Source organism: Suricata suricatta, chromosome 12 (assembly GCF_006229205.1).
Source record: "Suricata suricatta isolate VVHF042 chromosome 12, meerkat_22Aug2017_6uvM2_HiC, whole genome shotgun sequence".
NCBI lineage: Eukaryota > Metazoa > Chordata > Mammalia > Carnivora > Herpestidae > Suricata > Suricata suricatta.
The window spans coordinates 61,863,474-61,880,716 of NC_043711.1; the positions used below are offsets into that span (position 1 = coordinate 61,863,474).

At 41.8% G+C, this 17,243-nt stretch overlaps 1 protein-coding gene across 5 annotated transcripts in view; it reads right to left on the reverse strand.

Annotated features, from left to right (window-relative positions):
* Positions 1 to 17,186, reverse strand: part of KIZ (kizuna centrosomal protein) — a 125,849-nt gene extending 108,663 nt beyond the window's left edge. The window contains exons 1-3 of one of the 5 annotated variants that reach the window (XM_029917654.1): positions 16,989 to 17,186; positions 9,139 to 9,201; positions 4,715 to 4,877 (exon numbers count right to left, since the gene is read on the reverse strand). In XM_029917654.1, the coding sequence (XP_029773514.1) occupies positions 4,715 to 4,877; positions 9,139 to 9,201; positions 16,989 to 17,155 (393 nt within the window). In that variant the 5' untranslated portion in view covers positions 17,156 to 17,186. Of the gene's footprint in view, positions 1 to 4,714; positions 4,878 to 9,138; positions 9,202 to 16,988 lie in introns of those variants that run through there. The other 4 variants (XM_029917652.1, XM_029917655.1, XM_029917653.1 and 1 more) reach the window with 4 other exon arrangements.
* Between the last annotated feature and the right edge of the window lie 57 nt (positions 17,187 to 17,243).

The window sequence follows — 17,243 nt, forward strand, 5'->3', positions numbered from 1 at the left end:
TACTGACAGCACTTAAATAATAAGATGAGGAGCCCAGAGTGAGGTGGAAAAACAGACATGTAAACAGTGACAACACTATGAAGGAAGTGCTTACTGAGATAATTATGGCACAGACCTAAGGCAGGATAGAGAGAGAGAGGCCTTCTAGTTGAAGAAGGTAGGAGATAATGTGGCATTTTCAAGAAAATACAGTGGTCAGCATGTTTAAAACTCAGTGGATGCATGTGAGTGAGTATAGGAGTGTGTAAGAGAGAGAATGTGCACAAGACTGGATGATAAAAGTTGGAGAGAGATGGTGGGAAGACATGGGAATGGAGAGAATACTACATAAGAGAGAGGGGTATGGAGGAGACGGGGTGGGGAGAGTGAGCAGAGATGAGGATAAAGAAAGGACGTGAAAGGGGGCAAGTAGGGAAGAAAAATGTACATATCTGTGTATCTGTGTGAGAGAGAAGTGAGAAAGGCCATGTGTGTGTTAGGGGTGATAAGGTTGAGCTGCAGGATGGTATGCAGGTGGACACCAGCGTCTGGGCTTTATACTGAAAGGCTGAGCAAGCACTCAAGGATTTCAGGCAGATGAGAGATATAATCAGATCGGGACTCTCCCTGAATGCCCTGACATGCCAGCCTCATGCCTGGCACTTGATGGGAAAAGCTGAAACAGACGCCATGCTCCACACATGTCCCTGGGACCCTTTTGGGTGCTCCTAAGTCCCAGCATCTCTGTCTCTGTGGTTAATTTCCCCTTCCCTGCATCTCTTCTCCCATCAGCTCTCAATCAGTGATGCTCAGGAGCCATGTCTGCGTAGTCCAAGTGCTCTGAACCATCTGCCGGGCGTTCCCTGTAGGGTTAAGTTCCAGATGCCGATTATGGTAGTTGGCTTAACAATACACCCTTTTCCGCTACCTGTCCTTCTCTGTTTCACCCCCTACTTGCCTCCTGACATCCCTTGCACTTCCCAGATGAACCACTTACATTTGAAACCTTGTCTCAGGGTCCACTTCAGGAGAACCCAACCTGAGATCAGCACAAAGGTACCCAAAAACCTGCTCTCAGGCCCAGCTGGGGCCCTTCTACAACAGCACTAACACAGGGAGGGGGGAGTGGGGGCAGGAAGGGGGAGAGAAGGACACAATCTTCACAGTACTACTAATATTTACATTCCCGAACTGAGTTTAGTCCGCCTCTTTATCTATCTGACAAGTAGCAACAGAGCCATGCCACCATGTTTTCAAAATGACATGACAGATCAACATCCTTTAAAAGCCCTGAGAATTATCATAGGCCTCCAAATAAAGTAGTAGAATTTGTAAAATCAGTTTAAAGGGTTTTTTCTTTAGACTTTATCCCATTTAAAAAGATTTTAACATTATATAATAAACAGTCTTCCAGTCTTACAAAGGGAGAAATTCACTGAATGTAATTTGGGCCAAATCCCCACTTATCACACACTGTCTCATTTCATTTCACTTTCTGGAACTCTACCAATTATTAGTTCATTTGCATCAACTATATTCTATTTGAGGGGGAAATACCCCTGGCATTTTGGGGTATGTGGGCCATACGCCCCCTCAGAACTCCTTTCTCCGACGACTCACAAGCAGTCAGCCAGTGGAGGTGCAGAACTGATACGTGAGTCGGGCAGTTTCCAGCCTTCCTCCGGCCACCACGGGATACCAGGACCACAGGAGGAGGAGGAAAGGAATGGGAAGACAGCAGGGCAAGCATTCCCTGGTCTGAAACTTTGCTTATGTACAGCTTGCTGGGGTAAGTGGCGTCAGTTGCTGGAGTTTCAAAGATTGATGCCTGCGTTCAGCTTTGGACTCAGGGTAACTCCCAATGGAGGTCCCATCTTTCCCAACAGTAGCTACATAATCTGCTCTTCTGTACCATCAGATTGTTTTCAAAAGGCATTCTTTATCCAAAATTCAGATGCTCTCAATATAAAAATATTTACAAAGCATGACTCTCCCTTTTAAATTCCTCCCTCTCACATTTGGCTATATCATGAAATCAATAATTAAGTAAAAAAGCATCAATGTGAAAATAAAAGGAAATCTTCTATTATTTCCTTTTTTTGTATTGGGAAGGCAAAATTCCCTGCTTGATCCACCACTTTTATTTTCTTTCTGGAATCTTTGAAGAGCAAAGAGATTGACAACATTGATAATAACAATTACTTTTTGAATGTTAAGTATTCTACTTGAATACTAAGGGAGAAAAAAAACCATAGTTCGGTAGCTAAAACTTGCTGTTGTTTGAGCACATTCAACCTCCAGATCTTGGTTTCTAAATACCCTTCCCCACCAAAAGGAACCACAGCTCCTTGGAAATGAGGCTAATTCCATGTCTGAGGCAGGGGCATATAAAGTAAACCTGGAACACATTCCCCAAAGCAAAGAAGGCTCAGGTTAATGAGTTCAGGTCAAAAGGACATAGAAGCCAATTTGAAGAGACACTCCCAAGAATAATTTGGGAAAATATGAACAGCCAAAGAATAATTATAGTAACTGATAATACACTAAGTACAAATTCAGAAGTTCATGGTGATACTTAAAAAAAGAGAGAGGAGAGAAAAGAAAGAAAAACAGCTCTTCTTTAAGAATTCAAACTAGTAAAGAGGAAGATCAAGTCAGAAAACCCCCATTCCACAACCTCCACTATACTGATTCAAGCATCATTAAAGGATCCTAAAACCACTAGGTAAAAGGCTATTGAGAAATAAGATCTTCCCAAGATGTCAAACTACCACTCCATAGATTATTTGCTCAGCTGCAAAGGGAAAAAACTCACCTTATAAGAGAGCTCTAGAGCTTGCCATCTTATAACCAGTACATCAAACTCAACCTCACTCAGGTCAGACCACCTGATATCACAACTCAAGCCTCCTGACGGGATGCAGAAGGACGTATGTAAGTTCAGCTTGACTATTTAAATCTAACTGATTAAAATTAATAAAATTAAAAATTCAGACCTTAGTGTCTGTCATTTTAAGTGCTCAGTAGTCATGTGTGGCTAGTGGTTACTGCATTAGCACCAGTATAGACAGGGAACATTTCTATCACTACAGAAAGTTCTACTGGGGAGGGCTGGTCTAATCCAAATTTCCAGTTAAATGATACCTCAAAGAAATAACCAGTCAAATTTGGAATGTGAGTCATTCTACAAGCAACTAGCCAGTGTCATGGAAAAAAAAAAAAAAGAAAAGACAAGGAAGAGTGGTAGGACACTAAACTATATTTAGAGACTGAAAAACTTCAATAGCAAATGTAATATGAACCCTAGTTGGCTCCTGGTCTGGAAAAATAAAGAAAATTTTGGGACGCACTGGGAAATTTAAATATCAGGTACATATTAAGTGGTATTATGAAATCATTATTAATTTTCTTGGGTGTGATAATGGTAGTATGATTATGTAGGATACTGTGTTTTAGGAGATCCACACTTAAGTATTTAGGGGAGAAACGTCATGGTGCCCACAGCATACTTTAAACAGCTCAGGAAAAAATGTACACACACAGATACACACATACACAAAACAAATATGGTGAAATATTTATAACTCCTGCATCTGGATGCAGAGTATGTGAGTTGTCTTAGTCCATTCAGGAGGCTATAACAAAAAGCTGACTAGGTGGCTTATAAACATCATAAATGTACTGCTCACAGTTCTGGAGGCTGGAAAGGCCAAGATCAATGTGCCAGTGCGGTCACCTTCTGGTGAAGGCCTTCTTCCTCATTCAGAGCCAGCACCTTCTCACTGCGTCCTCTCCCGGGAGAAGCGCTCCAGAGCCTCTTCCAGAAGGCACTAATCTCACCCATGAGAGCTCCACCCTCAGGACATAAGCCCCCAGGTATGAATACCTTCACATTTTGGGGACAGGATCTCAAGATACGAATTTCAGGACACAAACATCTGGACCACTGCATGAATGTTCATTATAAAAATCTTTTCATTTTTCTGTGTACTTGAAATAAAGGCTCGGGGTGGGGGGAAATTGCTAGAGAAAAAAATAGAGAGGGGAGTAACTAAAGCCAACTTCTCTCCTGTAACCAGTATTTGGTTGGGTTAACTTGAGCAAGAACCCTTGGCCAGCAATGGTGAGAGAAAAAAGGCCTAGCCCCCCACACTGGGCATACTCTGTGGAACAGACGTGGCCCAGCACCTTAGAGGAATGGGGTGCCCGAATCAGAGAGGGCTGCGGAGAGCAGTCACACAGTCACACAGATGAGGAGCACGAAGGCTAACTCCGTGGGGCCAGTTCTACTCTCCGTCTCTCCCAACACACTGCCTGACAGGAACAGAGGAGCGCAGACCCCAGGGGAAAACCCTTTAAAGAAGGAGGCGGTCTCTAGAGAGAACCCTAATGTGCTCAAATTCAGTCATGAGGCACAAATACCATGTGCCAGGTGCTGTGCCAACTAGTGACTAGGGTCTGTGCCTGTTACAAGTTAATTATTTGTGCAGTAAAACAAAAGTCAGATATTCCATTAATTCCTCAATTAAAGGAGAATCTGAGAAAATGCAATTTCAAGTTCCCTGATCAAAATTTGGCCACATAGTAAATCATAGAGCAAATGAGCAATTAATCTTATGGATGAATAACTGAACATTAATGACCACCACTGATCTGAAACTTAGTGCTCATTACTTCCTTCCAGTTTTAGCAAGAGAGAGAGAGAGAGAGAGAAATAGTACAAAACAAGATGTACCTTCAGTTCCTGAAGCTTCTCTGTATTTGTAGTAAAATGTCCAACATGAGCTTGGACACGCTCAAACTGCTTTAAATATTCTCGGTTTCGAATATGAGCCTTCTTTTCTGATTCACATATTTCTTTCAGGTATCTCTTTAGCTTCCCATACTTCAGCTTAACTCTAGAAAAATAAAAACAGATATGTAAACAATGCAGTTAGTCACTGACAAATCAAAGGAAGAGAATAGTCTTAAACAAAATTGTTAATGAGATGTATTCTGAGATACTTTACTTAAACACTGAAAGCTAAAGGGCAAAACGTACACGCATTTTTAGAGAGAAGAAATTAATGCAACATCACTGAGTATCACATCCAGGCATAAGTCTCCTGAGAAATGTATACAAGACTACATTATAACATTCACACAATAAAGATTTATATGGATTTCTTTCTCAAATTAAATGTGGTTTCAAGAGCGGTAGCTATGTGGCCATGGTTGGATGAATAGCCCATTAGCATTCTTTTTATGACAGACAATTTCAAAACTACCTGCTCATATGGAAATAGAACCAAACTATAAACCACAATCCATAAACATTGAGAAATTCTGAAATTTAAAATACCCAAAAAACTCTCATTTAGATGATATTTTTAATTTTTTTATTAGGAATTGCAACAACCTACTCTATTTTAAAAATATTTACGATAATATATGGGCTGTGCCTCAATTCAAATTTTGAAAAAACCTTTGGAGAATCTCATCCAAAGTGTAAAACAAAAGGCACACATTGGGGCACCTGAGTGGCTCCGTTGGTTGAGCATCCAACTCTTGATTCTGACTCAGGTAATAATCCTGGGGTTGTGAAACTGAGTCCCATGTCGGGCTCCACCCTGGGTGTGGTGCCTGCTTAAGATTCTGTCTCTGTCTCCTTCTGCCCCTCTTCCCTGCTCTAGTGTACTTTCTCTCCAAAAATGAATGAGTGAATGAATGAATGAATGAATGAATAAACGAAGAGGCACCCTGAATGGCTCAAGTTGTGCAGCCCACCTTTCTCACAGAACCAACACTGCTCATTCTAGCTCTTTCTTCTTAACAAGTTTTACAACATGAGTACCTGATACGAAGCATTTCTACTGTTAGTTCAATAAAATAATTTGGGATGCCTGGGTGGCTTAGTTGGTTAAGCGTCCAGCTTTGGCTCAGGTCACGATCTTACAGTTCATGGGTTAGAGCCCCACATTGGGCTCTGTGCTGACAGCTTACTGGGAGGAGCCTGCTTCAGATTCTGTGACTCCCTCTCTCTCTGACCATCCCCTGATTGCACTGTCTCTCTCTGTCTCTCAAAAATAAATAAAAAACATTAAAAAATTAAAAAAAATAATAATTTGGGGCGACTGGGTGGCTCAGTCAGTTAAGTGTCTGACTTCAGCTCAGGTCATGATCTCGCAGTTTGTGAGTTCGAGCCCTGCATTGGCTCTGTGCTGATAGCTCAGAGCCTGGAACCTGCTTCAGCTTCTGTGTCTCCCTCTATCTCTGCCCCTCCCCCACTCATTCTCTCTCATTCTCTCTCTCTCTCTCTCTCTCTCTCTCTCTCAAAAATAAACATTAAAAATAAAATTAAATAATTCAACATTTTTATTAAAGTTTTTAATTTTAATTCAAGTATAGTTAACACACTATGTAATATTAGTTTCAGCAGTATAATATACCGACACAATAATTCTATACATTAGTCAGTGCTCACAGTTTTCACATTCTTCTATCAAGCAAAACTAAGATGAAAATCACAAAAAAGTAGATGCTGCAAATATTAAAAATTAATCAGCAACAGATCTTAAACCTCTACATCTAGGCCAAAATTTTTCAAGCAATCCTTTATTGTCTAATAATTCTGTGCTTTGACCTTGGTTAGCTCTCCCCATTTTTCCTTCTGGAAAAAAAAGCTTAAGACTGGTTTTATTGCTGCCCATGTCTGCCACTTTCGACACTAAGTGACAATAATGGAGGTGGAACCTAACATTCTGTCTTTCACTTGCAGGCACTTGGTGAAGCTGCTGGTGGTAGCCAACGTCCAGCTGGAGTAGGTACAAAGTCTAGTTGCCTTCTCCACCCAAAGTCTAGTTTCCTTCCTGCCCACATTAACCTTCAAAGCTCACCACTTCAATCATCTGCCCATCCATGCAGTCATTCATATAGTCAGCACTGTGGATAGGAAAGCCACTCAGCTAGTCAACAGGGAAAACAAAAAATTAGATGAGTCCAATGCAGTGTGATAAATGCTAAGAGGGAAACTGCCAGGGACTCTTACAGACGAGGCAAGCTGACCCAGTTGAAGGGGTCAGGAAGGCCTTCCCAACAGAAATTAATTTTTAGCTTAGACATGAAAGATGGGTGAGAATTAACCCAAAACTGGGAAAAGCAAAGGGTGAGAGGACGAGGGGAAACACGCAAGCAGGGGAAATAGCATATTGGACAGCTAAAAGGCAACAATTAAGAAGATTAGTAGTAATCCTGATAAAAATAGTAACAAATAATAAATTATTGACTCTTACACAGGGTGAGACACCGCTTTAAGGCTCTGTTAAGTACTCATAGCTACCATTATCCCCATTTGACAGATAAAGGAATGGAGGCACAGAATGTTGAAGTAATTACTGCAACAGCACATGGCTAGTTGGTGGTGGGGCTCAGACTGAACAGAGGTCGCTGGCAACAAAACCCACCTGCTCACATGATACTACGGAAGTCCTCCTCATGCTTCACACATGAGGATTCTTTGAAACATGTTAGTGGAGGCTGGTGAAAGTGATGATGAAAATGAACCAGGGACAGATAACGGAGGGTCTGGTAAGCTGTTCTTCCAGATACTTCTCAGGCCCTCCTCACATCCTCCTGGCCCAGCATTTCCTCTGCCAGCCATGACAGTACCTGGTATCTTGGTTTTCCAGGGCTGCTCCTCTGAATTTGCAGCATGGATGTGAGGAGTCAACACCTCCCTGGTAGGCCATGTCCACTGTGGAATTACGAATAGGAACATGGCGCCCCCCCTTCTCTCCTTTGAGTGGACCCTTGTAAGGAGCAGAGAGGCCATCTACATGGCTCCTCTGAAGGTCTGGAAGGACGGAGCCCCAGGTGCACACAGCAGTGACCAGCTCCTATTTCATCCTTCCCAGCCCTGCTCACCAGTTTAATGTGACCACTTCCTAAAATAAACGGCCATCTACATATAAACTTGTCTCAGACTCTGCCTTCCCAGGAGGAAACCAGGTTGAAAGAGCCATGCCAGACAGTTTGGATTTTATCCTGTCAGGCAGTGAAAGGAGGGATATTTTTAGCAAATCATACCCTCTGTCTTCCAGGAAATAAGAGGGGAACAAACTCAGCAAACTGACGGCTTGCTAGAAGTCTCCAGTCTCCTCTCACCTGGCCCTCCCACCACCATTATGACAGGAAGCTGCCCCCAAACAGGCTGCAGGAGAAGCCTACACTCCGTCGGCTGCCCTCGTAGCTGAAAGCTAGAAAAACGGCAGTTGCCACAAATGCTCTCAGACTTGGGCCCACTTCTGAGGTCATGGCATCCATAACACTGCTATTCCTTACACTATTTCACTGGCTTCTTATCCCTTCTAGAACTACTGGGGACATATCGCTAGCCACTGTGACCGGTATCCCTGGAAGTACACTAAATCCTCAAACCAAAGAATAATTTTGCATATAAGGAAATAAATGAACCTGATGTATGATTTGGTTTTAAAGTCTTTTCTCTCTTCTGGATGAGGTGTTTTCATTTCTCACTCATTTCGTGATGTGGCTAAATCACAAAATTAATGCTATCATAGCCAGAAATTTTTCATATGAATACTATTCAAGGTAACCACATTTGGCTTAAGGATGAAGCTCAATTTCCATAAAATAGAATTAAAAATATTAAAAGTTGGCTCTTCACATTAGAGTAACCTGGAAAGGATAACATGTATATTATCCATTGCTCATTATAATTTTCAGAGGCATTGTCAAATATCCATGAATAAATGAGACATCATGTAACCTTGCCTTCAACAGTGTGTTGAAAGGTCAGCTATAGTCATTATGCCTTAATCATTACATGGGCTCAATGTGTTTAAGTTGTGATCAAAAAGATAAAGACTATGATGCAGCTTATTCCTCAGATATTTAAGCAAAATAGATTCCTGAAATACCACAATACCAAATGGTGAAAAGAAAATCTTTTTATTTTACACAAATTTTAACCAAATTTATTCCTATATTTGATAGTGATTATATTAAATTTCAGTGTTTACTTGAAATGATTATACATTAGACCTAAGAGAATGGTAGAAGTACTGCAATTATGATATCTGTAACATACATTAGGGTTACACTTTTATTGATTAACATATGCCAAATGGTTGAAAACCTGCTCCCACTGTCACACCTTACCTGCAGACATCAGACTGATTATACTCATAAAGTTTCCTTTCCAGGTCCAGTCTTTTTTTTTCACTATAACATAGAAAGAAAACACTTTATGAATAAATTATACTGATAAGTAATAGGCAGCTGGATTTAGAACATGATCTCTTTTGTAACTATCCTTTGTGAGAATGCATCTCTGGGCTCTCTAGGAAGCAGAAAATGACAGCTGTTTGAAACCCAAGTCACAAAAACATTTGGTAGTCACCATGGAAGTCTAAAAAGCAAAATGATACCAATATGAAGCAAAAATATCAAGATTTTCAAAGTAAATGGGGGAAATGCACCAAGAAAAGACTGGAAGGCAGGTTCATTCATTCCACAAGTATTTCTTGAGTGCCATGATGAGCCAGGCACTGTTCTAGTCCTGAAGACTAACATGTTCATGGTGAACAAGCCAACCAAGGCCTCTGCTGTCAGGCAGCTGACATTCTAGTGGGGAAGGACAGACAATAAGCAACATAAATATCATACGGCCAGATTTCTCTGGAGAGTGGCATGTGAATGATGGGGCTGCTGCCAGGGAAAGACACCACACTTCCACAAATCCACCTTGGACTGAAGGTTGGTGGCTTGCTCTGCTCCCAACCAGACTCAGGCAGAGCCAAGTCTCTGAAAAGTAGACCAAACCCCATTCATGTTTAAGAAAGACCAAGTCCCCTAACATGATTACTTCAAATTTGGAGGAATATCTTTTCATATCTTTCTTACATCTTGATTTGTCACTGCCACTCCCTGGAGCTACTCCCACTAAAGACTTATTAGCTCGTGCTGTTCAGGTGACTGCTGGCAGTAAGCTAAAGGACAGACCTTACCCTGCACACCTCTATGCCCAAGTTTGGTAAGAGGGAAGAGAAAATGGGCAGCAGAGGTGGCATGAGCCAAAGCCAAGGGGTTACAGGGTAAAGCTGCTGAACAGGACTAGCCACCTCAATCCCAGAAAGGTAATTGTGGGGGGTTAACTACAGGGGGTTCTATTCTACCACCAAAGTACCAGCTTCAACTGAAGCCAAACTGCTAATCTAAATTAATATTAACTAAAAGCCAAAAGAGAAATCACATAATGTCTACAAGAAAAATGCCAGGAAAAAAAAAAAAACAGACTGAAAGACAAGGTTTCCAACAGAAGGTGACCTCAGTGGCCTTCTAAGGGAAAGGGGCTGAGCCCACGTTCCATTTTTGGAGCTCTTAGATATTAGTTTCCATTTTCCTTCAGATATGTTTTCCCTTTTAAAAAAATCTCAAAAGCTACTCTGTTAGCTACATTATAAGTAAATTTTTTTGTTTAGCATAATCTATAATGGAAACTACCACTTAACCAAATTCTGTTAATGGGAAAATGGGGTCCAAAATCCAAATACTGAATCTTGGCTTAGGGAACACAACCTATTCTTCAGTTGGGGTGTGCCCATGTCTAAAACAGAAAAAAGATTACAAGGAAAAAATTCATAGAGACCCCATTTTTTAAAGTGATCTTTACTTTCTCATCTCTCTTAAAAGAGAAGTGAAGGAAATATGGTATAATTGTTTCCATGTTAGAAATTTTTATTAGTCACTTTTTCCTCTTCTAAGATTTCATGTTCAATAGGATACTTAGTTCATATACAATTAATGAGTGGATAGTGAGCTAGCTTTCATTAAATTACAAGGCGGAGCCTAAGTGTATCTATAACCTTATGCCCCTGAGGTCGTGCCTCACTTCTATGCTATTCCTGCCAAGAAAGTGTGATCAGAGTCTGGTCATGAGGAACCATCAGACAGACCCAGCTTGAGGATCACCCTCTGGAGTGAAAGCTATCTCTATGAAACTGTCAGGAACACAAGATAGGGAATGACTAAGGAATAGCTCCAGACTGGAGCTGGGGAGCGAAAGAGACATGCAACATGGGCACACAGATGAGAGCCTGGACAAATAAAGAATAAACACAGCCTTGCAACAGTTGGCAAAATGGATAGGTGGTGAAATTTGATAGGAGTCCATGTACTGGTATCAATCAGTGTTGATTTCCTTACTGGGAGAGTTGTAGGTGATCATGTAAGGGAGCATCCTTGCTTTAGGAAATAGTCAATTTTTAGGAGTAATGGGGCATCATATCTGCACTTCTCAAATGGTTCATAAAAGACTAATGATTTTAGACAGGTTGGTAGATAGACAAAATAGAAAAAATGGGATGAAATGTTAAGAGTTGGGGATTCTCGGTGAGGGGAATACTAGAAGTCTTTGTCCTATACTTGCAACTTTTCTGTAAGCCTGAATTTAATTCAAAATATTTTTGGGGCACCTGGGTGGCTCAGTCTGTTAAGCATCCAGCTTTGGCGCAGGTCATGATCTCATTGTTCATGGGTTCAAGACCCACATCAGGCTCTGTGCTGACAGCTCATAGCATAGAGCCTGCTTCTCTCTCTCTCAAAAATATTTAAAAAATTAAAAATCAAAATAATTTTTAAAATTTACCTCTGACTTCTAGAGAAAAAGGACCACAGCCTTTTGGGAAATCCATCACCTTCTGTGCAGCAAGTTCTTCTTTGTTGTTGTAAATTTTTTTTTTAATATTTATTTTTGAGAGAGAGACAGACAGAGCATGAGTGGTGGAGGAGGGAGAGAGAGAGACAAACAGACAGAATCTGAAGCAGACTCCAGGCTCTGAGCTGTCAGCACAGAACCTGACGTGGAGATTGAACTCACAAACCGTGAGATCATGATCTGATCTGAAATCAGACACTTACCTGACTGAGTCACCCTGGTACCCCACAGCAAGTTATTTTTAATCATGAACATAAAACTTCTTTGTTCCTGCTCTGTACATACAGACATCTGCAGGTCACACTTCTCTATTATTATACTTCATATGGTGAAAAACAAAAAACACTGCCTGGCCTTTGGCTCCAAACAACATAATGCTAATCTCATTAACTCTTAATCACAGGCCCTTTTCCCAACCTCCTCTGCAGAGCTTCTAAATGCTGTTTTTCATTTCTAGCTTAAATTTAAGACTTAAAACAAGATATTTATCCCTAATAAAGAGCGACAGAGGGAAGTCTGGGTAGCTCCTCAGTTAAGCATCCGACTTTGGCTCAGGTCATGATCTTATGTTTGTGTCAGGCTCTGTGCTGACAGCTCAGAGCCTGGAGCCTGCTTCAGATTCTGTGTCTCCCTTTCTCTCTGCCCCTCCCCTTCTCATGCTCTGTTTCTGTCTGTCAAAAAAAAAATAAACATTAAAAAAAATTTTTTTAAGCCAGAGAAAGGTTTATGGGGATGATCACTTGCAACCCCTACATACTAAATCTTTATTTCAGAATATCTGAAACACCAGCCCTGGGATGTGTATCCATAGCCTACGGTTTCAGTCACCTGTACCCCTCACCTAGACCTTTCAAAGGTTTGTGTTATTGCTGTTATAATGTTTATTTATTTTGAGAGAGAGAGAGACAGAGACACAGAGAGAGCGTGCAGGGGAGGGGCAGAGAGAGGGGGAAGAGAGGATCCCAAGCAGGCTCTGCACTGTCAGCAAGGAGCCCAATGTGGGGTTTGAACCCACGAACCATGAGATCATGACCTAGGCCAAAACAGAGTTGGAGGTTTAACCACTGAGCCACCCAGGTGCCCAGTTTTTTGTTTTTGTTTTGTTTTTGTTTTGAGAGAGAGAGAGTGTGTGTGTGCACATGCGCAGAGGGGGGGAGGGACAGAGAATCCCATGCAGGCTGCAGGCTTGATCCCACAACTGAAAGATCATGACCTGAGCAGAAACCAAGAGTTGGACGCTCAAACAGCTGAGCCACCCAGGCACCCCTGGACCATTCAAAGGTTAACACAACTGGGTGGTCTTTAGAGCATAGCCACATGGGTCTCTTTTCTCCTTTTAAGCCACTTGTTATTCTGTTTTTGCCTCAACACAAACTTCAGCTTTACTCAACTAAGAATCAATTTCTAGACTATTATGATATCTCACTCTGAATCAATACTGGCATTGAAAGAACTGGGGCTGGTCAATGGGCCTTTTAAAGGGATGTTTTTATATAATTATAAGAGTCAATTCCACTCACATGTTTCTACCATGCTTGTGGCACTACACACACTGTAACAAGTCACTCCAGCAGGCTCTTTAAGATTCTATGATTGACTCCACCACAGTGCAGAGAAAACACCATTATAAAGAGGAAAAAATTAAGACTCTATAAGTACATCAATGTGTGACTTCAGCTGAGACAATCTGGGCTAGAAATATACCACTTACAAAGGAAAGACCCAGTTATTAGACCAGCTAACACCACAATGTCTCAGCCAGGGAAGGGCAAGTTGTTTTTATCTCCTACCTCCAGGAAATTCCTGGACTGATAAAGCAGCTGTGATGACCCAGGGATGCAGCTTTTAAAAGGACTCTGAAGTTTTAGATCCTTGTGGTCACTGAGATGGGTTAAAAAACAAAACAACAGAGCTCCCCTATGACCCAGCAATAGCACTGCTAGGGATCTACCCAAGGGATACAGAAGTGCTGATGCATAGGAGCACATGTACCCCAATGTTCACAGCAGCACTGTCAACAATCATGGAAAGAGCCTAAATGTCCATCACCTGATGAATAGATCAAGAAGATGTGTGTGTGTGTGTGTGTGTGTGTATATATATACACAATGGAGTATTACATGACAATGAAGAAAGAATGAAATCTGGCCATTTGTAGGAAAGTGGATGGACCTCGAGGGTGTCATGCTAAGCGAAATAAGTCAGGCGGAGAAGGACAGATACCATATGTTTGCACTCATAGGTCTAACCAGAGAAACTTAACAGGGAACCATGGGAAGGGGAAGAGGGGGAAAGAATTAGGGAGAGGGAGGGAGGCAAATCATGAGAGACTCTTGAATACTGAAAATAAACTGAGAGCTGAAGACGGAGGGGGAAAGGGGAATGGGGGCGATGGTCATGGAGGGGGGGCACTTGTGGGGAAGAGCACTGGGTGTTACATGGAAACCAACTTGACAATAAACTATAAATTAAAAAACAAAAAAAAAAGGAAGTACATTCAAACAGTCAAATAGGATACAAACAATGATATTCATTACTTGCTGCTTTGCAAAACTACAGATTCTTTTAAAAAATGTTTATTTAATTTTGAGAGAGAGGAAGAGAGAGAAAGCATGAGTTGGGAACGGGCAGAGAGAGAGGGAGACACAGAATGTGGAGCAGGCTCCAGGCTCTGAGCTGTCAGCACAGAGCTCAATGCAGGGCTAGAACCCACAAACTGTGAGATCATGACTTGAGTCAAAGTCAGATACTTAACTGACTGAGCCATTTAGGCACCCTGCAAAACTAGATTTCAACTTTTTTAGTATGAAGCTCATTACTAGAGAAAAAAAAATCTATGATCTTACCTTACATATAATTCAATGCTCCTTATTTCTGGTGAAGAACTAAGGTTCAGAGAAGCTGAACAAACTATTCAAGGTCACACAACTGTTCCTAGAGTAGACGCCAAATTTCTACATGTCTACTGCAGTTTCTCTTTATCCAAAGTTATTTGCCTCTGCGCTTACTATACATTGGAGATAGTTATAGACTTTTAAAATGAAAGATGAATACACACTGCAACAGATTCTTACTGACTTAAAAAAATTTTCTTTAAAACCTGCAAATGCAGAACCGTGAATAGGCTATAAAATTTGACTTGAATTCCTTATATAATTTCAACAGCCTCACCCTGCTTAACAGTTAAAACATTAAGTGTTAAACATAAAGTGAGTACTAATCATTACAAAGTTATTATGCCATAAGGACTATAAACAGCCAGGTGTTCCTAGCATGGAAGCAAAAATGAACTTGAACTCACAATGAACTTACTTTAGAAAGAATGCCATTTGAACCAGTAACATTTTAAAATTAGAAACTGGACTGAGAAGGGCGCCTGGGTGGCTCAGTCAGTTAAGCATCCAACTTTGGCTCAGGTCATGATCTCACAGTTCATGAGTTTGAGCCTAACATCAGGTTCTATGCTGAAGCTCAGAGGCTGGAGCCTGCTTCAGATTCTGTGTCTCCCTCTCTCTCTCTCTCTTAAAAATATATAAACATAAAATAGTTGGGGAGAGGGAGGGAGGCAAACCATGAGAGACTCTTGAATACTGAGAACAAACTGAGTGCTGATGGGAGAGGGGGAAAATGAAAGGGGGGTGATGGGACATGGAGAAGGGCATTTGCTGGGATGAGCACTGGGTGTTATATGGAAACCAACTATAAATAAACTATAAATAAACTATAAAAGAAAAAAGAAACATTAAAAAAAAGAAGTTGGGCTAAAAGATACAAATAACTAAAGGCCTGAGGTAACTAAGCTATTATTCTAACAGAACAGAGTCAAAAAGCACTTTGGGTGCACTAATGTGCAGAGCAGTGTCTTGCCTTTCAATTATAAGGTATGTGCAGACATTTAATACCGTCTTTGAAATATCATACTGTTCACTTTTCCTGGATGACTAAAATATGGTCATGATTTAGTGACAATGTGTGGCTACAGTGTTGTATGTTGTATACAAGACATTCATAACACCTGGACGGTGGCTGGTTGACTTTAGGATGTCTGCCATTCACTCAACAAATATTTGTCAAGCCCCTCCTCCGCCTCCTGGAATTTTCCTGATCAGCAGGGAACAAGTTACTTAAGCCACTTGTCTACAGTGCTATAAAAATACAAAGATCACATAAATTAGGGAATGGGTTGATCAATACTTGCCATGTGGAAGGCACTGCAGGAAGTGATTTTTTTTAAGTTGGAGGTGAGGAGGTCCCTGGAGTGGTGAGTGGCAATATGTCAGAAAGAAAACAGGATACAGAAAGAGACTGAGGGATAAAATATGGTGAGGACAATTAAGGAGGCCTGTTGTGGATACTCTATAAATGTTTGACAAAAATTAAATCTAGGATAAGATTAATTTAATTCCTTTTCATAAGCACTTACTCCTGCTTTTACATGTAATTATTGTTGTCATTTTAGAATTGTCACACACAAAGCTCTCCTCTTCACTGAAATGATTTCGTAACTTAAACATTCATTAAATGCTTTGTTTATCAAGTGATCCAAATATCTATTTCCTTTCTTGTCAACTAATGAGATTTCCAACTCCAATTAATTTAGCAGCTAAATAATAGTTCCAACAACTTATCCTTTATGTGGTTATTTATAGTAAATTGCTTTATAATTTTCTTTCTGTGCTCTTAGATCTGCTGTTTTCAGTGGCTCTCATTCATCTTTCATGTCTTAATCATTAAGTATCATGAACCCTCTGGAAGCTGGACTTCTGCTGTAAATTTCACCAATTTGCTGGAAATCTGGCCAGCCCTCGTTCCTCCCCAAAATGTCTCTTGCATTTTAATAGAGCATATGTTTCTCTCTCTTTCTCTCTCTCTCATACACACACACACACACACACTCCCCGCCTGCGTTCCTGGACCTGTCATCATTGATGCAGTGCAGCTGTCAGGGTGGGATGACAATTTGAAGAGAGACAGGGGAGGACGCGTGTAGAAGGGGAAATAGAGAAATTCACAAGGCGTGACTGAGAGTGACAGGCAGGAGAACTGCCACTCTCACTTCTGGGCAAATGCAGTGATGCGGCCGCATCTTCCGGCGGAGACCTCCAATAAAGGCAGTAAGGCATGGTATTTGGTAAACTTTGTCCTCCAGGCCCCACCAGGAACTTGGGGGGCGTCGTAAGCGGACCCGGGCCCCGGGAAACACGGTGCGGGGAGTGGCAAGGAACAGGGGTTAGGGCACCAGCTAAGCCTCGGCCGGGCCCACTCCCCGCCCTCCGCCCCGGGTAGGCCGTACCTGTCCCGCAGCCCGTGCTGGAGGCGACTCAGCCTCTCGTAGTATTCGGGGTTCACCAGAGGCGCTGAGGATGCGGAGGCCGGGCGCATGCTGCCGCCTCCGCGCTCGCTCCGCACCGCCAAGGGACTGTCGGGTGGCCGGTTTGTCCTAGGCGACCGCCCCACCATGCACCGCGGGTAAACAGGGCGCAGGCCGCCGAACAGGGGGTGGCGCGGAGGTCTACAGGGGCGGGGAGGAGGAGGGGTGGCGTGGATG